Source organism: Homalodisca vitripennis, chromosome 1 (genome assembly GCF_021130785.1).
Source record: "Homalodisca vitripennis isolate AUS2020 chromosome 1, UT_GWSS_2.1, whole genome shotgun sequence".
Lineage (NCBI taxonomy): Eukaryota > Metazoa > Arthropoda > Insecta > Hemiptera > Cicadellidae > Homalodisca > Homalodisca vitripennis.
In genome coordinates this window covers 93,339,239-93,366,969 of record NC_060207.1, presented here as the reverse complement: position 1 = coordinate 93,366,969, position 27,731 = coordinate 93,339,239, and the positions used below count along the sequence as shown (strand labels likewise).

General features: G+C 32.9%; 1 protein-coding gene across 3 annotated transcripts in view; it reads left to right on the top strand.

Moving 5' to 3' along the window:
* LOC124366702 (rapamycin-insensitive companion of mTOR-like) overlaps positions 1-27,731 on the top strand; it is a 94,208-nt gene that overhangs the window by 24,535 nt on the left and 41,942 nt on the right. For 2 of the 3 annotated variants that reach the window (XM_046823311.1, XM_046823304.1), the window contains exons 8-17: positions 108-286; positions 2,187-2,317; positions 5,320-5,518; positions 6,334-6,492; positions 7,745-8,108; positions 9,920-9,991; positions 18,974-19,075; positions 22,365-22,556; positions 22,940-23,148; positions 24,357-24,446. In XM_046823311.1, coding sequence (XP_046679267.1) covers positions 108-286; positions 2,187-2,317; positions 5,320-5,518; positions 6,334-6,492; positions 7,745-8,108; positions 9,920-9,991; positions 18,974-19,075; positions 22,365-22,556; positions 22,940-23,148; positions 24,357-24,446 — 1,697 coding nt within the window. The remainder of the gene's footprint in view (positions 1-107; positions 287-2,186; positions 2,318-5,319; positions 5,519-6,333; positions 6,493-7,744; positions 8,109-9,919; positions 9,992-18,973; positions 19,076-22,364; positions 22,557-22,939; positions 23,149-24,356; positions 24,447-27,731) is intronic. The other variant, XM_046823314.1, reaches the window with a different exon arrangement.

Genomic DNA, 27,731 nt, shown 5'->3' with positions numbered 1-27,731 from the left:
TATTTTCTTTCACCATAAAATCCCAAAGCTTGGGACATTGAGGACAATTAGAAGATAACATGATAACGTTGCAGTTACTAAGGAAGTAATGGGTATTGTGTGCACAGAAAGCCGTGCTGGACCTGCTGTATGAGCTGTTGTGCCTAGCCCAGCCGGAGTGGAGTGATGAAATCAGTGTGGCAATGGAGGCTGTTGATCCGTCCCGACTACAGGAGGCCTTTAAGTTGTCAGAAGGCTTTGTGGCTGCAGAGGGAAAGATGGTCCTTCCACACCTTTCCAAAAGCAGGTGAGGTTAAATATGTCAGGGTTTCTATTCTACTGGAAATTCTGGCTATTAGACTATAATTTTATATGTTATAAATTTTGAAGAATTGAATTGAATTAGGTAGGTGTGAAGTTTAGTTAAGGTAATTATTAGAAATGATCAAGACCTTTCTGATCCTTTTTGTAACAAATTTTGAAGTGTGATGTCATTTTCAATTTTCATGTTTAATGTGTTAATAAGCCATTTATCTGTGATCTGTGTTCTTTATACAAACTTAATTTAATTATTTTTGTTTTTTAACAGATTAGCTATACAATTATATCAGTACTTAATAGCATTTTAATGGTGATCAATTTGTGCTCATAAACCTTCATTACAATAAGATATTCTTTCAATTAATTAAATTGCTTACATTTAATTTTATCACATGCACAAGGTTTGGCTAGAAAAACCCACAGATTAAAAACTTTTCATATATTTACAATTTCATATCATTCCCTTCAAGGAACTCCCCACCTTGGTCTCTACACCGTTCCATGTGAATTTTCCAAAACAATTTTCCACTCTCAAGTCTTTTTCTTTTTAAAGCTGACGACTTTAGGGAATAAAAAAATCACAGGGGGCCAAGTCAGGTGAATAGGGTTGATGGTCTAAGCTGATGTGTTTGGCTAAAAATGTCTTAATTGACAAAGCATTGTGCGCCACGTTGTTATCCTCGTAGAGAATCCAAGACATGTTTATCCACAAATCATTCCGTTTTTCCATACATGCTCAAGTAAGTTAGTCAAGATACTAATGTAGTAATGCTGGTTCACTGTTTGCCCCTCTGATACTCAATCAATGTGCACAAACCCTTTGATATATAAAAAAATAAACAATTATTGCCTTTTGTTATTCATCCTTTTTTCTGTGGAGAAATAGATGATTTCCAATGCATCGATTGACATTTAGTTTCAGGATCAATAGTAAAAAAAAAAAAAAAAAAAAAAAAAAAAAAAAAAAAAAAAAAAAACACAATTCACCTCAAGTAGTAACGTTTTGTAAGAAGGTGGGATCGTTTTACAGGATGTCAGAGCAACTCATTTTTCGACATTCCTTCTGTTTAAGTGTGAGTCACTTTGGAACCATTTTTGAACACACTTTGTTCATGTTGAAACTTTCATGAAGAATCTGCTTGTCAATTCCTGTTATCTCAGACATTGCTCCAGTGAAACAGCGATCTTATTGAACAAGGTTACCGATATTTTCAATGTTAACATAACTTTTTGCTGATGATGGTCTGCCAATACGTGTATCATCATTTGTGTCTTCTTGGTCATCTTTAAATAATTTAAAATATTCAAACACTTGTGTTTGTGATAAACAATCATCACTGTACTTTTGTTATAACATTTAAAATCTTTCACTTCAGATTTTCCAAGTTTGAAAAGAAATTTGACGTTTACTTCTTTTCTTTCTGGACACTCAACATTTTTCTGATGCAGAGACAAACCATTAACTGATTTAACTGTTTATAATTAGCACTATGAGCAGAATGAGTTTGGAAGCCAGTTGAAACTGAAGTAGCAGGTGGAAAGGAGTGTCACGTGATACGATGTTCAGCCTTATTGCATTCGTTCTGTAGCTACTACACTAATCCGGTTTCTTTATAACCACACGTTTTATTTCCAACTTGTATTTACATATTTATATATATAAATAAAAGTATGAGAAGTTGTAGTATATATATTTTTATATAATTAGGAAATTTCACAGCATGTTCAATAAATTAATCAAAGAATTGGTGAATTCAAACCAAGAATAGATAATTGATCAAATGAATGGAATCAAACCTCTTAATAAAATTTATTCCTTGAGAATCAAATTTAGGAGTTGTAGATAGTAATAATACCTAGTGTAACATATTAAAATGGTTGTGTAGAGTGAACCTGTCAGAGCTGCACCTGTCACTGTTGCTCTATTGTTTCTTGGAAGCTGGACTACTAGATGCTATCGTGGAAGTGATCATCGCAGAAGACACTTTTTTGTCTGTACGAGCTACCATACTACTTGGTTAGTCATGTTGTTCCTTATACAGTAGAGTGTTTGTTATGCCTTGTATAGAAAATATGACAGATCAAATAATTTTGCAAACAATAGCTAAATTTTTCTGTAAAACTCAAACACTAATAGGTTTTGTCGTTCCAATTTTATTTAAATAAAATAATCACTAAACCAATTCCTACCATTCTTAAATCTTTGGAGACCACCCAATAACACAAAAAATAATCCAAAAATACCACTATTTCAAAGAGATTTGTAGTTATATTGAAATACAGCTATTTTTATTGGGATACTGTTATATCTTAAGAACTAAGTCATAACTACCTTCTACTTTCATTTGGTGGATTATAACATGTGCTTCAAGAAAATATGCAGTTTATGTGCAAAAATTATGGTCTAAAGACTAAATTGTTTCTTCAGAACTAAAAGAGTACCAGAAATAACGTTTAGTAAAAGAAAAACAATACCAGATGAATTTTAGCCAAGTGATTTTCCAGTAGTCCGCACAGAACCGATAATTTATTAAACAGATTTTAGTCAAAAAAATCCAACAACATGTTACACATTTAATATGATACTAAAACATGAATAAAACTACTGAAACTCAGCTCGGCACAGAAGTAAAAGTAAACAAATGCCAAAAAGATGGCGTTCACAATAAACAGACAACATTTTCTTTTATGTTTGAAATAATAAACTTGCTAAGTCACACCATAATAACAAAAAGGAATACAATTTTAGTTTTCGTTAGCATTTTTCTTCCTGAATCCAATGATGCATGAATCAAATAATATGTTGCCAGAGTATATTATCAGAAATGATTATGTTAGGGAATGTTTGATTGAAAAATGTTGTAGATTAACACTACAGAACGGAAAAAGGCAACAAAATTTTGTTGATTAACACTACGAGGGCTAAGATGGTTTATAATTTTAATTTTAAACTATCCAATCGTAATAATAATAATTGGTTGAGCGTTAATGAAGCCTATCACTGTTTGTCTGTCTACACGATATCTTGAAAACAAACATCTTTAGACTTGAAATATTGTACGGAACTTTATTTATATATTAGCAAAACTGAGTTTGATGATAGAATATTACACTCCATGCGATTTGGCTGAGTGTAAGCTAATATTTTTACATTGGTCTCAAAGGTAATCACGATGGTAATTAGAAAACAACATAATAAATTATAAACAAGCTAAGTACAATCTTATGAGATTTTGACATGTCATTTAACACATGTAGATTATTTATATAGTAAGAAGAAGAAATAAATAAAATGAGTCATAAAAGTTGATGGAAATATCTGATTTTGGTGCACTCTTGCATTGTAATACCTTACCTTCCGCACAGGAACTTTTATTATCTAAACCCTGATTTAAAACATAACTCAATAAACCAAAATTTACTTCATTAGTTCTAGGTTATAAAGTTTTTAAAATTATGAGACAATTGAACTTCTCATAATCTTCATATATATTTAAAAAGTAGTGTGGTGCCAGTTTTTATAGAATCCTTCACATTCTAAGACATTATCACTGTCCTTCACAATAATTTTGCAACATGGATAAAGATTTTCGTCATCTCCACCAGCCATATTTACTGGAAGTCATAGAACTTCAACCCCTATGAGTTTTTCTTGACTCTCTATTTCTTGATGGTTTCACCTATACAGTATCTGTTTGTTGAGGATTTAAGTTTTCTACACATTGTTCGGTACTCAGTGATTGGAAGCATTCTCTGGAGGCATGTGGTACTCAGTGATTGGAATCATTCTCTGGAGGCATGTGGTACTCAGTGATTGGAAGCATTCTCTGGAGGCATGTGGTACTCAGTGATTGGAAGCATTCTCTGGAGGCATGTGGTATTCAGTGATTGGAATCATTCTCTGGAGGCATGTGGTACTCAGTGATTGGAATCATTCTCTGGAGGCATGTGGTACTCAGTGATTGGAATCATTCTCTGGAGGCATGTGGTACTCAGTGATTGGAATCATTCTCTGGAGGCATGTGGTACTCAGTGATTGGAATCATTCTCTGGAGGCATGTGGTACTCAGTGATTGGAATCATTCTCTGGAGGCATGTGGTACTCAGTGATTGGAATCATTCTCTGGAGGCATGTGGTACTCAGTGATTGGAATCATTCTCTGGAGGCATGTGGTACTCAGTGATTGGAATCATTCTCTGGAGGCATGTGGTACTCAGTGATTGGAAGCATTCTCTGGAGGCATGTGTAAAAGAAGAATGAAATATTATGTTAAAACTGGCAGTAGCTCATAATTTTATGAAGTTGTTAATAATTTCAAAATTTAAACAGATTTTTATTAATATTGAAATTAGGTGACCATAAACCTAAATTATTCAGTTCAAACTTGGTTAAATTTATCTAACTGCCCACAAGCAAAACTTTAGTGAGGAAAAAAGTAAGGATTTATGTTGAAGAAAATAAAAAGTCAATTGGAAATTATCTGGAGTAATTAGGGAGTGAACCTGCAAATTTACAATAAAGCTAAACCATTATTATGTCCATGTTCAATTTATAGAGTAAATTCACAATAGTGACCCTTTAGCTCTATGAAGGTCACATGAAGCTCAGTCCTGCACTTCATGTTGATTGTAGATTCTATACATGGAAGACGAATGGTCATCATCTGAGATTATCACTCCATAGTTCTAAGTGGAAATTTCAGTTAGTTCATGGCATTTTCACATGAAACCAAATCTGAGCTTGAGAAATAATGTGGTAACCGGTTCTAGGTTGTATGAAGTCCAGATAGAAAAAGTAATTGAAGAATAGCTAATGATAACCAACTTAAAGATACTCTAATTAAACTTCTTAGTGTCAAATCAATTAGTTATCTGGGTTCTGAATGCTTGGTAAATATATCAAGAAATTGCCAGACCATAAATCCAACTGTTTGAATTGTGGAATCATACCACTATCTTTGTCTTAACACTGCATTAACATTTTCTATTAAAATTGTTACTCATCTGTAATGATATTAGGGGAGCTTCTACACTTGATACACCTACTGCTTCCACCTGAATGCTGTCACTTGACACCTTCGCTACCGAACCTACTGTCATACGCTGTACGAGGCCGTCCACATGCTGCTATTAAGCCTGATTATTTTGACTCACCAGTTATATCAGTGTCTCCTGCCAACTCCAGCAGTGACTCCAAGAAGGACATCCCCTCACTGCGGTAAGTATTGAAAAATTGGTTGAGGGGACTGTGAAATAACTGAGGTGATAGAGAAAGAGAGAGATTGCTGGTTTAACACATGTTCTGTAAACACCCGTATTTAGCTGTACTGCTGCCAAATGTAAAGAATCTCAATGGGCAGGTGTCGGAAGAGCCACTTAGAGTATCGGAGGGAGTAAGAGGGAAAGACAGTAATGTTGCTATGTGACCTTTGTTCTGACTTTCGCCAGAGACCAATAATAGAGTAGACTGCTCACCATACAGGAGAAGTGAGCTGACTCTGTATCAGCCAAATTGTCGTAGTTTTGACAGCCCACTCTAGATTGTGCTGTGCTGTTCCCTCTACCCCGCACTTCATAATATTTTACCCCTACCCTCCCCCACACCACCTAGCTCTTCCCACCCCATCTTTACTCCACAGCTTGTTTACAGAACAGATCAACTAGAATGAACTACAGCCACACTGTTCTTGCAGGCCTCAAATTTCAACATACCACCAGTCTACTTATATCATTGGTCTTTGTTAGTTTTATCTTCTTTTTCAAAATAAATAGAGTTTTTGGACAAATTTCACTTTTGTTGTAGATGGAGCTTATATTGGTTACTGTTAACTTATTTACATTAAACCATAAAACCATATTTAATACTTTTATTTTTTGTGATTATTAATATTTATTGTAATCTGTAGAGCTAAAATTTCTTAAGCAAAATTAAAAGTGGAATTCCGTTACAATTTTCTTTGTTTGGGGTTTAATTATACCGATCTCTTGCACTACTTGATGACTCCCTATTGATGGTATGTTATGTTGTCCAAGGGTGGGAGTGCGGAGTGGTCACAGTTCAGTGCGGACAGTGTCTGAGAGCTCAACAGGGAAGCCTTGTGCTGGTGAGACTGGTGACAGACATCTAGGCAGTGACCATTCTCCACACAACTCTGAGCGGAAAGAACTGTCTGACTCCAAGCCTAAAACAAAGTATGATAGTGTCTGGTGTATACATTAAAATGTATCAAATAATTTCTTCTGTAACTTTTCCTAAATTATATGAATAATTTAAAAAAAGCAATATTATAATCCAAAGTCTCACAATTATTTTATTCGCTTTAATACTTGAATATAATATAGATTATAAATAAAATATTTCAATTTATCTTTTGTTACTTTGTTGTAATTCATCAAGAAAATGAGTAGCAAACTCAAACAGATCTGATTATTTAAATTCGTAAAATATTTTATTTTTTTTTCAAAAACTAACTATTTACTTTTTGCCAGTGTTATTAACCCTTTCAGTACCACTGTTATTTCCCCAAGTCATATTTACATAGTTGCCGGACTAGTTCTCACAGTTTTCTAAGTGTCTGGGGAAACAATTATACACAAAAATAATCAACTAATTTTGATACAATTTTTTTATTTGTGTGTAGTAAAATGAGGATTGTGATACATGTAACAGTTTTTTTCTAATTCTTATTTTTATAAAACGTTGTCATAAATAAAAATTAAAAATAATTTATTTGAATTTAAAATTGGAAGTACATTTTTTTATGTACAGTATTTTTATATTTTATCAGTTACATCACTTAAAATTTATGTAAGAGCATTTAAAATTAAATAAAAGCATTTATTATACATTATTTAATTTTATAACGCAACAACATGGTATCTTAATAAGATAAAAAGCCATTTTGTGCAAACCTATCTAAAGTTAAGAAGTAATATTGTAACTGTCATATTTCACTCACAGGTAAAAAGTTAATCTAAACTTATCATAAACTAGTTACTAAAAAAGTAATAAATAAAATAATAAGTTTACTTACTCATAACTCATAACCTGCAACAAGTTACAGCTGACAAACAATAACTGTGTAGTCAGTTTTGCTGTGATGACAAAGCACAATTAGGAGACAGTGAAAAAGAAAAATCAATAACAATTAATAGTTCGGTTCTTGAAGAATGCTGTAAACTAAATGATTAATTAAAAATAGAACATGATGTATGAAATGATAATAAAATACGGATCGTCTACAATGTAGACTCCGGAATTCATGCATATTTCATACTGTCTACCATTTAAACAATGCAGTACCGAAAGGGTTAAACAATATTGATGAAATATGTCACTATACCATTAGAGGCTGTTGTACAAAATTTAAAACAACTTTTCTGGATACTCACCATTTTAATTTTTAACACAAGATTTTCTAGTTATTCCTCTTGATTTTCTCAGACCTGACCAAACGGCTCACTTCTTGAAGGATGTGCGTGAGGTGTTGGCGGATATGACAAATGCTGCAGATGTCAGGTCACCATACAGGACAGTGAGAGGTCGATTTTGGACCCACAGCGAGATGGATGGATTTGGTGTTGGAACTCCACTCTCGGAACCTCCTGCTTGCAGTCGTGCCCAGCAGCGTGCCATGGGGGCTGTGATGGCGCTCTCACGACTGCACCGACTACTGCGACAGCGTCCTGCCCCCGCCAGCATTCATCTGGACCACGTTCTAGCATCTGTCACCGGCCGAGCAGGGCCTGACGGAGTGGAATTGGCACGTGCCAAAGGGAAGACACACAGCAGAAACAAACTGAACCAGGTAAAGATTGATTTTATTTGGTTGACATTGTAATGAGGAATGTGTAGAGACAATCAAAGTGTTTGTAGATAACTATTTATACTGTGGTCCACTGCAGAACATCTCAATTTTGTGGTTGTATAAAAAAATGAACAAATTTGCATGAATTCAACTATTTAGTTTTAAAATATTGTACAAAAGCAACAGCATAAATTATTTTAATATGTATAAAGTGAGATACTTGTTCTTATACATGTATTACACAAAAATATTTTGATTGATAATATTTGTGCTGTTACAATCTATGTTTATGATGTAAATTAAATTTGTTGATTCATTGTTAACTTAGGTATTAGTTTTTGTCAATTAGGGCCACAAAATATTTCCTGATAAATGCACCAGTTAGTTAGTTTTTATTCATTATAGATTTTATAAACAAGTATAAACACCCTAGTTAAAAGGTCTAAGAAGGAATAAGAGGAAAGTCTAAAATAATCTGAAAGGATATAGTAGACTTTTTTCATTGACTCATAGGAAAACCCCAACTAACAAAGTGTAATTTAAGAAAACAACTGTAGGTGATTAGGTTCCATATGAATAGAAAATTGGAGGGTTGATTTATAAAAAATACTATCATATCATTTTAGAAACAGATTTTTTTGTACAAATATTTTCAAGTACATTACAAAATAAACACTCTTTGATTTTTAAGAAATAATTGGGATTATAATTAAGTGGCAAAATTCAGTTATTAATTTTAGTGGTGACTTTCACTGTCTTTATTTCGTAGGCTGGCAGTGATTAAAGCATCATAAATATCATTTACATGGTTTTGTCATTTACACATTAGGTTTTCAGTGTATTAAAAAAATATGACCTATTAAAATGTATCCTTTAGTATATTTAACCCTTTTGTTAACATTTTGTATTTTGAACAGCCCACACAAATTAGTTTGGCTGACAATAAATTTCAGTTTTTGAAAATTTCTCTACCAATTTCGTTAAAAGCTAGGTTATATTTTGTAAAAGTGCAAATTAGCTTTCCCTCCCAGAATATAAATGTGCAATTCAATGTAAATAAAGTATTCAATGTTAACATCTTCATTCACTCTTTATATGTATCTTGTTTTTTATTGTTCATTCTTTCAATTTACTAGAATCTTATTCCATTATTTTAACAGAATATTTATTGTTATTTCCAGTGGTTGTGAAAACATTGTGGAAATAACATTTTCTTTCATTGTTTGTGATTTGGCATTATGGAAATGTGTGTGTACAAAACATATTAGGGCATATAAGAGAGATGATTGTATATTTATTTGTTTGATGTTTATTTCAGTCTTGAAACATGACTATACTTACAATACACCCAATAAAACATAAATATTGTTGTAGTGTGATTCAGAAATGCTGTTTCTCATCTCTAGTGCTCCAGCTCTTGTTTAATGCTTTCTTAAATGTATTTTTCATGTGAATAATCAAACTCAGATCTGCTAATTTTCTTTTAAAATGTTATAGTTTTAGTGTTAGAGTAAGTATTTGTCTGTGGTTGAGTTTTTGCTTCACTCGCTTTAGGAGCAGTGTGGTGTTTATCTGTCTTGGTGAAAGGCATTTTTAACTCACTGTCGGGCTTACTAAATTTAAACATACCAAACTAAAATCTCAAAAGATAAAATTTTGTACCACAATTTTCCTCTTCCATAATTCTTTTATAATTCCTATCCAATCCTTATAGACTTGTCAGATCCACTTGCTTTGCTCGCATTTTTTAAACTGAGAGAGGAACTACTCGAATAAAAGTACAGATATTTTTAGTAGTATTTTATTTGCAGAGAAAGTTTTCTACAATTTCTTGGCAGCAGTATATTTGTATACGAAGAGGACAAAGCGAACATCAGTACAAGGTAACTGTTGAACTACTGAAAAAGAGACAATTTTATGTTCCTGCTTTTACAGATGACTACAAAATTTGACTCACATCAAAATTGGTTAATGACAACTTTTTACTATCAATTCAGAATCAGAATCAGAATTTTATTGCCGTTACAAATGTGGTATGCATGGCATCGTCATCACATACAAAACAAATTGTATTATAAAAGTAAAATATTCATAACTAGGCTATGTTAGCTTCAATATGATCTATAACTTCATCTAAACTGTATGCTGCTAGATTTACTAAGATATTTTTTAAGCATTTCTTAAACCTAACAAAATCTAGACATTTAATATGATTTGGTAACATGTTATAAATTTTAATACCTATCTCTACAAAACTATTTTTGGTACACTGGTAGGTACAGTAGTTTACTCTAAGATTAGAACAATTTCTAGTAAAGTAATTATGTATAGAGCTATTTACTGTTATTGTCTGCAAGTTATTTTTAACATACAGTAATACATCCAGAACAAATATAGAAGGACAGTCAACACCTCTAATTGTCTAAACAAAGGTTTGCAATGGGTTCTATTGTTTACATTACACATTATCCTAATAGCTCTCTTCTGCAATATCAAAAGTCTTTTGGTGTTAGGATCATTGCCCCATACAATAACTCCATAGGACAAATGACTCTGGATGTGTGCATAGTATACTGCAGTTAATGTTTCAATATTTACAATTAATCTCAATCTTAACAACACAAAAATGCCTTTTGCTAATTTTTTACATAAAACTTCTATATGCCTGTTCCATTTCAGATTCTCTTGGAGGTGAACACCTAGAAACTTTACATTATCATGGTTTGGTTTATGTTGTAAATTAAAATTAATCTCCTGAGTTTTCTCATGGTTTACACAGAGGACGTTCGCCGCACACCAATCATTCACAATTGAGTTAGCGACTAGTAGAGAATCATTTACTACATTAAGATTTTTACAATTCAGTAAGATTGCTAGGTCGTCTGCAAACATGTATGATCTTGTCACATTGTTATTTATGGAGGCTGGCAGGTCATTTACATAAATTATAAATAATACAGGTCCCAAAATGGATCCTTGTGGAACCCCTGCTGTAACTGCATTGTATTGAGAAGAGCTTCCATTAAAAGCAACCATTTGATATCTCTCTTTGAGATATGATTTAAAAAATTGTAAAGACAGATCATCAAAACCATAATACTTAAGTTTATCTAACAAAATTTCATGATTTACCGTGTCGAAGGCTTTAGACATGTCGAAGAACTTGCCTATGACCACTTTTTTATCATCTACACCATGAATACAGTTCTTCATAAATTTTACAATAGCATTTAGTGTTCCTCTCTTAGGCCTAAAACCAAACTGACTATCTGATAACAATAGGTTACTTTCAAAATACTGAATTACTTGCCTATTTATTATTACCTCAAACACTTTTGAAACAATTGGAATTATCGAGACAGGTCTAAAACTCTTATGTTCTTTCCGTGTACCTTTTTTATACAGTGGTATAACCTTTGCCAGCTTAAGGCACCTTGGAAATGTACCATTATTAATACAAAGATTCAAGAGATAGGCTAGAGCTTCGGCAATAAAAGGTGCAGCAAGTTTCAACAGCTCAGAATTAAAACCATACACATCCAGACATGAACTATTACTTAACAAATTAATAGCATCGTACATCTGTTCAACCTTTACTTCAGTAATACTAAATTCACAGTTAGTAGACACATTACAACTTAACTTACTTAAATAGTATGACATAGACTGACTAGAAAAAGGCACATTAGCAATGAGATCATTTACACTATTCACAAAAAAGTTATTGAAATCACAAGCTGTTAGACTACTTCCAACTTCTGTACTTTTAGACCTATCACTATTACTTATATTTTCATTAATAATAGACCACATAATTTTAGGTTTATTTTTAGCAGATGACACCCTCTCACAATTAAAACGTAGCTTACAACTTCTAACATCGCTTTTATATTTCTTCTTTAATTTCATATAACATTCTTTAAAGTAGGTTATGCCTGTAGACTTATACTGAGCATACATATATAAACAACTTTCCTTAAGTTCTTTGAGGTCTGTATTATACCAAGAGGGAAGTTTACAATAATCCCTAACAGCTGGTACATACTTAATAGGAAAAGCAATATTCACAATGTTCATAAATTTATTTAAAAAATAGTCAAATTTATCATCTATGCTATTTAACTCATACAGAAGCAACCAGTTAATTTACTAATTAGAGTGACAAAATACAATGAATTGATATAATCAATTGTTCTGACAATTTTAAAATCTTTCTGCTTAGAACTATTTACATTGGTTAGCCTACTATTTACATGACTGGTAACGTTATCTTTCCTTGGTAACAATTTGCATTTTAGAACAATCGCATGATGGTCTGACATAACCATAGGCTCCACTGCAGCATTCTCAATTCTGTCAAAATGTACAGTAGTGGCAATGTTGTCAATACATGATCCGCCATCCACAAAATTCGTACTAGGCCTAGTTACATCAGAAATGGTTGTCCAAAGGTTAAAACCTAAAAGTAAATCTAAAAACTTAGCTTTCCTAGAGTCATTGACTAAAATATCAATATTAAAATCGCCACACAGCATAATTGATGCCTTATTCTTATTACTATTCATAAAATTACTCAACATTAAAAAATAAAATTTAGTAATATTAAAATACATGGATAAAAATCGTTCTACTTATAATTAAATAATCACACCATGTATAAAATACTTATATAGCTATAATTTTAATTTTAAATATCAAAAGTGTTCATAATTTAGTGGATTTTACAGTGAATTTATTGAATAGAGCCTAGTTATTTTCTCATCGTCATAAAGATGTTCAAATGAAAAATACCAACTTTTTCATGTTAGTAATTTTTTTTAATAAAAAATATTATATTTTGAGTCAGGCTATTTTTAGTATTTTATTTCAATATATTGAATTTTTATCTATAATTAGGTAAACAAATCATTACATTTGTGTAACAAATGACAGGTATGCAAATTATTTACCTATAATTTATTTACATTTCAAAAAGGATAGAAACTCTATGAAACTGGTGGGTACACACTTATAATAAATGCTTGGCATTGGTAGAGCACAACTTGAAAAATACCTACGTTACTTAAAGGGTTAAATTAATTTTTCAATTACTCTAACCAAAAGAACAACTATTTGTGAACAATTGAAAATTATATGTATTCCTACTCAACTCTTCACTATGGACCATTTTCGCCCTGGCTTTTTATTAGTCCATGGAAAAATGGTTGTGGTTAAAGGGGTTAAAAATAATAAATTTTATAAGTCATAAATCTATACAAAAGCCACTCCCTGGAGCTATAAACTCATGTTCATATTTTAAAAGTTTAATGTTTTATTTTCAGCCATTTTTTTGAGTTTCATTACAAAATGACCTAAATTACCTACTTTCAACACCTGCAAGCCCTCTTAGAATGAAGAAAATCTTTTTCTTTACTTTTTCTTGTCTTCAGGGTAATTATTGAGCTATAAAGGACTATGAAATTTAATTTTTTTTTAATGTTTCCAATAAAAATTATTGCACCACTATAACGCAAGGTACATAAACAATCTGTAATATTGTAGTAAATCTAACATTTGCTATAAACTAACACTTATACAAATATAATATAATATATACGAATATAAACTAGCAATGTTCGTTCAATACTATACTTTTTTTTTTGCTTAAAACATTCAATTTAATTTAATTCTTAACTTTACTGTAATTCGTCCAGTATTGTATAAAAATATTATGGTAAATATTCATCTACAGTATGTTTTCACTGTCTTCTTTTTGTAATGTATTATTGATTGGAATATAATATATCATGGACTTTAATTGTCCACTGTTCTTTGCTAATGTTGCTTTAATAACTGTTCTAAACTGTTATTGCACCAGTCTTTCTATGACATAACAAAAACATGTGACTCGTCCCCATAAACAATGGGTCTATTTCTTGTACAAAACTCCAATTCTTTTATTATTATTATTCGAAGACTTGATTGAAAGGCTACTTTTTAAATTTAAGGTTTCTGAGAGTGTATTTTTTATTAAGATGTAGCGTAAGAAGTAAATTACAGTTTCATATAAATTATAAACAGATCTCTTGACACTTATATCAAAATCATCAATATTCGTAACATTAAAATTTATTTTTTCAGTGGCAAATAAACTTTTTGTTTTAGACGAGGCATTATTTTTCTTTTCAAATTTTTATTACTTCAGGTACAGAACATCCACTTGCTGTTACCATTCTATCCTGACGTGATTTTAATGATATAGAATCGTTTCATTTCATAAATTCATTTACTTCTCTTCACATAAACTTTTTCACTTGTCAAATTATCTCATGAGTCTTATTATGAAGTATTTACCCTGAAGTCACTTTGGTACAAATGTTTCCAATTTGAGGCAGAGTGCCATACTAATTAAATTACTTTAAACACAATGAAAACAACTAATAACTTTATTATGAAAACTAAATATCTAGTCCATGAAAAGATATTTCACCATGTAAAATTTGTTGCTACTTGCAACGTAATGGTTGTGCATTATCTAGCAGCATACAAAGGAAGTAGTGATTTTAAATATATTAAAGAAACTATATTCAGTATACACTGCAATAATAATATCAAATTTTCAATATATTAAATTTGATTTTAATCAACAGAACAATAGATTACAACTCCAAATAAAAGATTTAGCATGGTATGCTATATAAACATCACTTCATGGAACTAGCTTTCTCTCACAAAATTTCCATATAACCACATAAATCTCAATACGGATGCAAAATATATTCTATTTTGAAGTTAAAGAATGGGTACATGCTATAATGACGTAACATGTTGGCTGATCTGGCTGTCGAGTTTAAGATTCCAGAAAGCATTTACATTCCCTCATGGACCACAACCTTTGTCTACCACAGCTCCCTGTGGTCAATTTGACTGTTACAAAAGTTGTACTGTAAATAGTTTTTGAATTTTTATGATTGATTCCTAACATCATCTCTCATTTTATTTTAAATATTTACTCATTATGGAAGTATTAGAAAAGCCAAAATCACTAGACCTTTGTGTTTGGTCTGTAGGAATGACTTTGGAACAGTGGTGCATTTGAAGTCACTTATATTGACTCTAGTATAAACATTATCTTTGGTCTTGGAATATCATTATTCATGACTGATGAATAATTATTCAATGTTTTTGTGTGAGATGTGGTGGTTTTTTCATTTTACAGTGTGATGGATGACTGAACTCAAAGATAAATAAAATGTCACAAACTCAAAGTCCTGGTGAACTGCTTTTTCTAGAATCAAAGACTTGATTATTATAAGAAAATCACTAAATTGCCTCTTAGAATACACAGATTTCAAATTGTCATGTATTAGAAAGTGCAGTGCATGTCAAGCGAAGGAGTAGTTGTGACTCAGTGCTACAATGGTGTAATACATGACACGATTGTGGTTGATTGCTATACATCTGGTGCTGGTTGGAGTGTCATGTAGCAGGAATGGTTGGATGCTGAAGAGCAATGTCATAAGCTTGCTTGGATCACCAAGTATGTGATATGCAATTTGTAGCTGACATTCAGGTCATGGGTGAAGTGTGTTTATTTAGTGGTTTGCTTGTTGCAAACTGGCTAAATAGAGAGGAAGGTTATTAGCCTTTTTTTTCTTATATTAAAAATATTTAGTCTTCTTGTCCTAACAAAGAATGAGCTGGTTGTGTCTGAGTGCAGAGCTTTCTATTAGTTTGGCCTACATATCTCCCTCTACGATAGGTTTTTGAGCCAGTCGTACAAACATTAATAAGAGAAAGAAAATGACAACTGAAGCAATTTGTGGAGCTTTATATGTATATCGTATTACAAATAGTGCATTTGAAAGATTTAAATGGTGAAAGATTTAAAAAATTGTTTTATACTACTACATTTCTCAATAAAAATCTAAAAATTAAGATTTTGTCTTTGACTTGCTTTTCTATATTTTTCTTACATTTTTCTACCATATTTCTCTCTCCTCTTATACTGATCATTCATTTTTTATGTTAGAGGTAATTAAAGAAGATGCATAATCAATAGTGAAATATTTATTGCAGAGACTAAAAGTACATTTGTATAACAAACGTCAAGTATCAAATAATTTTGACAGATGTTTCAAATTGAACTCTCATTTATACGTAGTTTTTAACACTAACTCTGCCCCATTCATTGACAATTTTTTCCCACCTCAAATCAGAAGTAAGTCTCCAGATTAAACGATCTTCCAGTTTTACACTACAAACTCATTTACGCTATAAAACACAATTCGGCACTAAATGGCATTTCAAACAAGCCTTAAATGCTTTAAGCTTAGGCAAACTTAATTTCATTTGGCAAGCTATTGATGAGATGAACCTCTGCCTGTGAGGGCAAACATTCATGAATTACTGTCCCATGTCTCCCAGTTCGGTTGTTTTCTTTGCCATTTGTCTTGTACGAGTGAATATCTTGTCCATTAGTCAAAGTAATGTTAAACATACAATGTTTCTAAAATGTAGAAACTTGGCAAAGTCAACAGTTGCAGAGAACTCGCCTGCATGACTCTCTGAATTGTAGTTTTGCAATGATGTAGATCGCTTGTTTATGAAGTTTTAAAACTCTCAAAAATTGGTTACTTGCACATGTGCCCCACAGCAATAGTCCGTAAGTGAGATGCAGATAAATCAAGCCATCATTATCATAACCTGAATGGGGCAGTGTTTGGCAATATTTGGCTAGAGACCTCAAAAAATAAATGCCTGAGGCTAGTGTGGAGCAAATGTAATCAATATAAACATTCTGTATCAAAACTTGATCAAGTTAAATTCAAAGGAATTTCGAGAGGAACATACTTCTAGTATGGCATCGACCAATATGATAGCAGAGCCAGATTCACAGTCTGTCGAGCGCAAAGGTAAATTTAGAACATTGGATTTAGAAAAATTTGTTTTTTGATTGAGGCTGTAAAAATGCTGGACACAACTGTTTACTGCAACTAAGGCTTTTTGATCTAAAACTTATTTTGTAGTTTCATTAAAACATATCATCAGCATACTGCATGATTCTTCCATGCGGTGGTTGTGATGATTCTATGTCATTAACATAAAGCAGAAAGAACATAAGACTGAAAATGGATCCTTGAGGAACTCCATAACTCATTTTCATTGAATTAGAAACATGGTTTGAAATGTGGTTAAATTGATATCTGTGGCTTAAAAATGAACTGAGGCACAAAAGAGGTATGCCTTAGATGCCATGGGACCCCAATTTGTCATTGGCGTATGTCTCTGGGAAATTGATAAAACAAATGTAAGAGCCATGTTACAATAGTTTAACTAATTACTCAATTTATTTTCTGTATGTTAAGCTCAACAATTTTATTGATATTTTACTAACTTAAAGACTTTTATTGATATTAATTTAAAGACTTAGTGCCTTTAAATTTGAATCTTGTAGCTCCAAACTGGAATACAGTGCTATAATATACGATTTACTATATTACATAATAAAATTCTAATGTACTCATGGGTCTTTACATATGCTTAGCACGCATACAGAGAATATTTCTTCTGCTGCCACCTGAAAATCATTAGGTGTGTCACCGAATGTAGCAGTTTTTGCATGATTTTGGAGATGCAAGTGAACTCGGTTTGTGTCTGTGTACAGAAGATGTACAAAGAAATGTTACTGTAAATTTATTTATGTAAAGATTTTACTCTTAAAACATACTTATATATTACAATTAGTTACAACAAAGTTTAATTGATTGAACATTTAGCAGAATCTTTTTTATTAGTTGATGATGAAAGCAGATTTCTGTCTTTGAATAATAATAGTAATATTTATTGTCTTATTAAGTTTTTGCACTCATCGACAAAGTCACTTTACAGCCAGTAGCCAGGTCAATAAATAAATACATGATTAAACACTAAAATATAAGACACATGTAAACACATCCATGAAATATAAACGATTATCCTTAGTTAGCTTTAAATATAATTATAAATTAATATGGGAATGCCTTGTCCGTATACATGATAACGTTCAAACGATTTCACTTGAAGGATTGAAATTGGGTGTGAAACCCACCTCTATTTGATATTGAGAACGATAAACATCGGTTCATTGGGAGTCAATTTCTGGGTCAGGATGTTGCCTGCTGTGGTATGAATGTGAAGCCTCCCCTGCTGACTTGAAGTCTGATGTGCATTTAAGCTTGTTAATTAAAAATAATAGCAAATTAATTAAACTAATAATCAAGTTTCTATAAAAACAAAAACTCTTGAAACTGGGTAATGTATTCAATAGAGGTTGTAACATGAAATGTATGCCAAAATCATCATTTTAAAATTTATTCCAATTTAAACATTTTAATTATAATTCTCCACAGATTACGTCACCCTGAAATAATGTATTCTTTTTAACCGTTTGATATCCAAAGCAGTGAAGAGATTTTTTATTATTATGTAGTGCCTTAATCATTACATGCATCATATGTAATTGTATTAAATAATATGTGTGAGAAACAGTTCAGATCAGTAATAAATTATGTTCAATACAAATTTAACAGTTACTGAATACTCCATTATATACAGTATAAATAGAAATAGGGCACTGATACCTAAGTGACCCTTATCTAAGTGATATCACCTTATTTTAATGTTACAATAGTCAAATCCGAGCCTTAAGTAGCATTTTGTTGTTGTAACGTTTTTGAAAAATATATCCATTCATTATTTAGAAATGTTTTTTTTAGGAGCGAAGATGTGATTTATTATTTCTTTTTTCAATGGTTGAAGATACAATGTATCCAGAATCAAACTACTAAGAAGAAATTGCCTGCTTGGTAGATTTAGGACATTTATATTAAATTTCAATGTTACAGCTTTTGACAAAGGAGTGCGATGAAGCGATCAAAGATTCCCATGTGCTGACGAATAAAGATTGCTTCGGTTGGAACTGGGACATAATACGAGCTATTCTGAAGGTCTGTATGAATTTGTATTCTGAAGTATATTAAAACTAGAAGAAATATTAAAAACATAATGCAATATTTCCACAAAGATCAAATAAATCAATTGGTTGAACAATTCTCAGCTTTTATTTAATCTTTAATCCTTTTAGGACCACCCATTGTCCTATCACTAATAAATTAGATCACGATAGAAGGATCAGCCATTTTATAATGTATATATTATTGAAAACTGAAACTGAAAAAATCAAATTCATCATTTATAACATCTACATAAACACAGTTTTTACTTTGCATTAAATTAAACAAATTTCAAACACGATCGTAGTTGTGCTGGCACTAATATAGTGTAAATAGTATTGTAAGGTGTATTTAGAAGGGTGATATACGAGGTTTGTCCAAAAAGTATCCTATCTTGACATCTAGCATGAACTGACGTTACTCGGCGGCAACGGCAATCTGGTCCCCTTCAAAGTACTCCCCTCCACAAGCCACTACCTTCTTCCAACGCTCCTCCCACTTCCGGAAACACTACTTAAATTCATTTTGCAGAATGGCTAACAGGTCTTTCCTCGCATTTTGTTTTATTTGTTCAACATCGTCAAATCTTTTTCCTTTCAAAGGAATTTTTAATTTCGTAAATAGCCAGAAGTCACAAGGAGCTATGTCAGGAATGTAGAGAGGCTGTCGTAGTTGGTTGATGCCGTGTTTGACCAAAAAATGCTAAATAAGATTTGAGGAACGCGTTGTCATGGTGCAGGATCCAGTCACTTCTTGTCCACAGTTCAGGTCGTTTCCTTCACACTGCATTTCGTAGCCGCCTTAGGACCTCAAGATAATACTCCTTATTCACTCTCTGGCCTCTTGGAGCATATTCGTGATGAACAACGCCGTCCTGGCCAAAAAGACTAACAGCATTGTCTTGACATTACTTCGACTTTGTCTTACTTTTTTCAGCCGTTGCTCTTCGCGAGTTTTCCACAGTGAACATTGAGCCTTTGCTTGGGTCGGCGGCAACGGCAATCTGGTCCCCTTCAAAGTACTCCCCTCCACAAGCCACTACCTTCTTCCAACGCTCCTCCTCCCACTTCCGGAAACACTACTTAAATTCATTTTGCAGAATGGCTAACAGGTCTTTCCTCGCATTTTGTTTTATTTGTTCAACATCGTCAAATCTTTTTTCCTTTCAAAGGAATTTTTAATTTCGTAAATAGCCAGAAGTCACAAGGAGCTATGTCAGGAATGTAGAGAGGCTGTCGTAGTTGGTTGATGCCGTGTTTGACCAAAAAACGCTAAATAAGATTTGAGGAACGCGTTGTCGTGGTGCAGGATCCAGTCACTTCTTGTCCACAGTTCAGGTCGTTTCCTTCACACTGCATTTCGTAGCCGCCTTAGGACCTCAAGATAATACTCCTTATTCACTCTCTGGCCTCTTGGAGCATATTCGTGATGAACAACGCCGTCCTGGCCAAAAAGACTAACAGCATTGTCTTGACATTACTTCGACTTTGTCTTACTTTTTTCAGCCGTTGCTCTTCGCGAGTTTTCCACTGTGAACATTGAGCCTTTGCTTTGGGTCGTAGCCATAAACCCATGACTTTTTTAAATAGTCCTGGGTCACTTTTTATCAAATCCAGATTGTCCTGTGCGATTTCAAGTTGACAGTTCTTTTGGTCTTCTGTCAGCAGCCGAGGAACAAATTTTGCCGAAACACGGTTCATTTTGAAATCTTCGTGTAAAATGTTACCAACTGACGATTTTGGTATTTTTAAATCTTCTTCCAGCTCTCGGGACAGTCAATCGACGGTTTTCATTAATTGCTGCACGAACACGTTCAACATTTTCAGCGTTTCTGGCCGTAGCAGGCCTGCCAGATCGGTCATCACTCTCCACTGATATGCGGCCATTTTTAAACCGCCTAAATCACTCTTTTATTTGTATATCGCCCATAAACTTCCCATATCATAGTAATCGTCTCTGATGCTGAATGGCCAAGTTTTTCGCAAAATTTAGTGCAAATGCGCTGCTCAACACGTTCAGTCATATTGAAATGCGATGCACACACACGGCAGTACTGTACGGAATAGAGCGCTGTGACTCACTGAGTGACCGGACCGTATTCAATGCCTAATATGGGAAGGAGTATGCCCCTCCCCTCCAATAACCGGTTCGAGCCGGTCAGTTACGCCACGGCCGCCTACTGGTCGGCAGTCGCATACATTTGGACAGACCTCTATATTCATTCTAGACATTTAAACAAACCCAAAATAGTAATTTTATTTTTTGTTTATTTCGTATTCTATTATCTTCACTATTAATGTGTTTCATGTATGTTTTTACATGTGAAGTAAAAACTATTTTTTTATTGTTATTCATATTTTTTTATTTGGTACACTTATAAAAAAAAATATGCAGAACAAATCAAAATAACTTCCAACTAAAAGATACCTAAGAAGATTGTCTTCAAAGTAAAAATTATTTTTAATCGCACATGTTTTAAATCTTTTCCCACAATTTTAATGTTTTAGATATTTTGATAATGTTAATTTTTATTGAAGCTAATTCATTTCTGTATACTTGGTGCTAAAAAGACCTTTATATTGTTACTGATTTGATTTATGGCTTTTTGTAACTCTAAGAAAACGCTTGCAAATAAGGCTATATTCACTTTCGGGGCATATCTCCAAAATGGTAGTGTGCAATATCAGGAAATGTTATTTTTGGTCCTGATCTCAAATGGATTAACGCTATTGAAAACAATATAATTATTGTATATTTGGACTTTTTTATTCTACTTGAAGAATTAATATGAATTTTATTTTATTTTCCCTCTTAGGACAAGAAGCTGCAAAACCTCTCATTGCACTTAGTCCTAAAAGGACCATTGCACTTGCTTTTGCAGTGACAGGATGGGTAAGGTTGGGAGTAGGGTTCACCTTTTGTTGAGATCTATGAGGAAGGATTTGTACACTAATCTCAGTATCCTTGGCAGAAGGAAAGGCCAGCTCTGAACCAGGCTCTCTAGTGAAAGTGTACAGAGCTCGCCCTTATGTCCAGGCTAGCAACTGTCTTTAATGCGTAAGGAGCCCCACCAACTCCAACAGAAATCCTCCGCAGTAGACTAGACCTATCAATCTAGCCATGCTCCCCAATAGCTCGACATTTTCAACTAGTGATGGCAAAAAGGACAACTGTACGTTTGCCCAGACCTAAGTCACATATCAGTTTTTGCTGTACCCAGTATAGATTCAACTGGAAGGTGGTACCAGCCAGAATTGGAAATAGTTCAATTGTTCTTTTGCAGAGCCGACCACAGTGCCTGCGTAAATGTGAGGAGAGCAACCACCGCCAGTTCCTACGCAGGTTGGTACAGTTTGTGCTGCCCTCATCACGCCAAATGTCTCGTGTGGATTTCAACACTGACCGACGTAAAGTCAACAACTACACACTCGCCGCCATGGAGCTGTTGGATTGTCTACTCTGTGGCTACCAGGAAGTCAGTATCTTGCTAATTCTCATGTGATTCTGTATTATGCCAAAAAACTTTAAACTGTGATGTAAATAATGTACAGAATAACAACCTTTTCACGTAAAAAACATTTTTTGGTGGCAATCAAATTGCTTGGTATTATTTTGTAATCGTGGTAAATTCTCTTTCAATTAATCATTAGAAAACCATAAACTTATCTACTTATAGGCTTTATATTTTGAGAGACTTTGAGTTCATCGATATTATAAATATTGAAATGTTGAACATCGTTTTGTAAACAAAACCGTGTACTGTAATGTCTTACATTTCTGTAGGATTCATATCATTTATAGCTTTGCAAAATAAATTTATATGTGAGATATCAGTTAATGTATGGTATCTGGTTACAGTCGGAGTGTGACAAGTTGTTGTCAGAGCTGCTTACTGTGATCAAGACACAGCTGGAAGCAATCTCCACGGCCAAGTCAGTCCATGATTGCATGCTGAGCCCTCTAGCTGTCACCAATAGTCTTTGCCAAGACTACTTCCTACTGGTGGGCCATCTGACTCGCTCCCAGGCGGGTGTCGACTTGCTCGACAACATGGGTATTCTACAAGTGTGAGTCTCACATAATTGACAAAAATACAATATGGCCATTGTTGCAACTATTGTATCAAAGAGTTTAACACAAGAATATGTGTGAACAATCAAATAAATTCTAATTTAGGTTTCAACTCTCTGCAAGCCCTTTTTTAGATCTCCATAAATACATGGTCTGTTCTGATTATATTACATTTGTTAAGACAAACTTGGTTAAGTGGGGGCAAAATATGCTACATGTATTCTGCCCCTCCTTAATAAGATGTATTATGTACGCATTTCTACTACAGTATACAAAAATGTTGTAATATTAACAATGGCAAATGTCCAAAGACCTATTATTCCAAATTATCAACTTCAATAATAAACTTTAAACTAAATATAAAAGTGTATTGAGTGACAAATTCTTATTTATTTTAAAAATATACATATAAAAATAAAACAGATTGTAAATACAAGTGATGGAGTTTGATCAGTTACATTGATGGTTTTTGGGTACATTCCAAAGAATTTGTCTTGCCATACCCATTTCTGGATTTATATCTAAGGAAGTTCTAAAGTTTTGTCTGTTATTAAACCTATTTTCACAATCTCTTAATAAATAGAGCCGAGTTGTTTTGTACATATATGTCTGACAATTAAATACATGTATATTTTAAGTAAGTACAATTTTAAAGTTTAAAAAACCATTTTTTACTATTTTAAACTATATTTTACATGAAAGTTTTACATCTTAACCTACATACCAACATTATTGCTATTAATGTTAATGCATCCATCATATCATACATCCAGCTCTGTTCTCATAGAAAACTGCTGTCTAACAACAGCAGAACGACTCAGTATATTCAGCTCAGCAAGAGCAAATCTAAAAATAGTTTAAGCGTTCAATAACAATTTTGTGATAATCAGTGAGAGCAGAACTAAGGAGAGTTTAAGCATTTAGTATAAATTTAGCAAAAAATAATTACTTACATGGGTGAAAACTTCCATAACGGGGATTCTGGTTAACCAATCAATTGATGATTCGGTGGTCAGCACCGATGGGTGTCTTTATATTTAAAAAAGGAAATTACATTGAAAAAGATGCTCATCCTTACTAAATTTCTTATGTTATGTTCTCTTTCAACAAATCACATTTGATTATTTCTTCAAAGCTGGTCAATCAATGTACAGCTTAGAGGATTTCATTGAAGGGTATTAATTTCGTAAATATAACTTTTCAGGCTGTTATCATTGGTAACCACTTCCAAACACGATTGCTACGTTAAATTGATCATCTCTAGTTTGGACTATTCATCTGATGAGAGAATCAGGTAACCAGATGCCATTTTTTAAATATTTACATATTTAACTTTAGCTGTAAATTTTTGTTGTCTAATGAGTCCAGTATTAAGACAATTGTAGAATCTATTTTACATATTGTAAAATATTCTGTAATTATTTTATTGTAATGTTATTTATGAGTGAATGAGAATGAATAAGAATATCTTTATTTACTATCTTTGAGATTATAAATAGTGTCATAAATACATTAACATTAGGGGAAGGATTTTTGCAGAAACTCTTCTAGCGTGTAGAATGGGCGTTCTATAAGCCATTCATGTAGAGCGGCCTTCAATTCCTTTCCTCTTTTGGACAACAGGTGAGGTGGTAGACAGTTGTAGAGCTTCACACCCATGTACGAAGGTTTCTGCTCATAGAGCCTCAGACGATGTGCTGGAAGGTTGTAGAGTTCAGCATTTCTGGTATTGTAGTGGTGTACATCATTGTTTCTTGGAAGATTTTCCCCATCAGCATACATTATTGTTTCTTGAATGTAAAATGAAATGACAGTGAGAATCTTCAGAGACTTGTATGCTTCTCTATATCCTTCAAGGAGTTGGAGACCAGCCAGTGTCCTAATATGTTTCTTTTGTATGATTAGTATTTGTTTGAAGATTTGAAGCAGTAGTTCCGCTCCAAGCAGCTAGACCATAACACAGGTGGGATTCAAACAGAGAAAAGTAGGTTATTTTTGCAGTTTCTGGGCTACTGAGAGAAAGAATTTGTTTAACCACAAAGTGCCTGGTGTTGAGTTTTGGTTAAGGTTTTCTATATGTTTGATCCAATTTAGGTCAGTATCTATGCCAAGACATTTCAGTTGCCCTTCAATACTGACATCAGGAATGTTTGGGACTTCTAATGCTCTTCTTCCAAAAGCAATCTGATTAGTTTTTGATGAGTTTACTACAAGATCATTCCCATAGCAATACTGGATGGCCACGTTGAGTGCTATGTCAGATGAGACGGCAAGACTATCTGCAGATTGTAGGTTCAGGAGTAGGGTGGTGTCGTCGGCATACATAAGAGGTGTGCAATGATTTCCTAGGTGTTGGGGAAGGTCATTAGTGAAAAGTATGAAAATGACTGGTCCAAATACAGAGCCTTGTGGCACACCTCTCAATCTGTATCTAGAAATTTCACCTTAATTAGCTACAATACACAAATTAATTTTATAATCTCACATGAACAAAGCTTGAGAACAAAGGTAAAAAGCACAAATATATAATTAAGAGAGCTTTGCTGTATTTCTGTGATCCCCTGCTAAATTTTCAAAAACAGTCAGCTCTCAATTATTTAGGATGGAGGGTGAATCAACCATGTTTGGGATTGACCTTTTGTCCTTCATAGGCGGACTCAGTGTGACTGTGTAATCTGTCTCGTATAATCATTTCAGTTTCTTCCTTAATGAAACTTGTTTTTATTTCTTATTCTTATAACTTATTTCTTCAGTAACCTTATTGTTCTTATAATCCGTAAGTGCCACATTAACGTTTCTTTCTCTATAGAGTCACCTTGGAAATATTTTTACTACACAATATATATTTCTTTACATGAAATAAGTCAGTTCAGGTTTGTATTTTGTATCTTATTTTAATTATCTGTTATTTTGATCATCATTTAAAATTATTTCTTTTTGGAATTAGTTTCTTTTTATGTTGATGTATTTTATAAATTTGTTTAAGTAAATACTATTTGGACTTAGTAAAATGTCATTGTTAATTTTCATTCTACAACAAAAAGTTACAGGAGTAAAGACATAGAAAATGTTATTATCACCAAAAATGTTTAAACATTTTTTTTTTAACTAATAGTTTGTGAGATACATAAAAAACCTGTTTGCACCCCCTTTTCAAGATGGTGGCTGAGAAACATTAAGCTTTAACAAACCTCCCATTGAGTTAAAAAAATTGTGTCCTCTAAAAAAATCAAACTCAAATGTGACTTTTCAATAGATTATTTTTTAATCTATTACATTAACACTTTCTTGTCTACTGTTGTACCGACAGTATGCATTGTGGAAGTGCTAGAAATAGATAATTCGGAACTCTCTTGAGCAAGTTCTGGTGCATCATCACATTTCTGTTCACTTCCCGGTGTAATTTCATTTTGTGTTTGAAAATCAAACGGTATTTGTATAGCTGTAAAAAGTTTGAAACACTGGGCATGATAGCAATTGTTTAAAGATGTTTCATTAGAAATTTTGACGATAGCTTAAGCGTTGCTAGGTTTTCTTCGAACCGGTTTCTCTTTACGATACTCCAAAATAGTTTGCATTTACATGTTACAGGTACATTTTTTTTAAGTTTCCGGTGTAAATTATTAAATTTGTTCACACTTTTTTTAATCTCTCCTTCTTAAAATACACATTTCACATTTACATAACTTATTATTGTAATGCATATAAAACTTATTGCATTAAATTCACAAAATTTTTTTGACAAAAAAAAATAAATGCCTAATTTCAAAAGTTGCCAGATTCTATTGTCTAAGTCTACAACAGCAAACACGTTATTATTGTGATGCTGAGATGACGGTAGTGTGGGGATGGTGCAAGAGAATGATAGATACAGAAAGAGTGAGAAGGAAAGAGACACACAGAGTGGGAAATACAGTTTTCAGCAGTTGTACGCTCCACACTTTATTTATGGTTTTACTTATATTGCCCCATGAAAATCTTCAGATTATATTTTTTCCATAATCCGTAAAGGATTTCCTTCGAAATAAAAAAATCAACCGTGCCCTAGTATTTCAAGATGAGGTTTTTTACAACTTTGTGTCTTGCCCATTTTCTTACGTCACACTAAAATCGTCAGATTATTGAAATATACACTGTTCTTCATGAACTTAACTTAGCTTGTCTTAATCTGATGTGCTCAAATTTTCACTGAGGATCGATTTTTTTTACTAATCTGACGGACTGCCCTCAATGCACACCTCTATATTAAGGGTTCATATATGATAGGGATACATATCAGGGTGCAAGGTTTCTCCCTTTATGATTTTCTGAATCGTGCAAGTAACATGCAAAATTCCCGCTTGGGCTCTCCTACTACTTCGGTGAGCAAATAAAATGCTTTGTAAAATATTTATAAAAATGTAACATGTTGTGGATCTAAAATGAATTAATTTAAAAAAATCTATCTGTTTTTTTTTCAGAATTAATTGCTTATTTAAATAAAAATTCTATAAATTTTTACTGTCATTCATAAAAATTTAAAACTCATCAAACAATAATATAAAGAAAAAAAATATTTATAAAAATCCATTAAAAAACC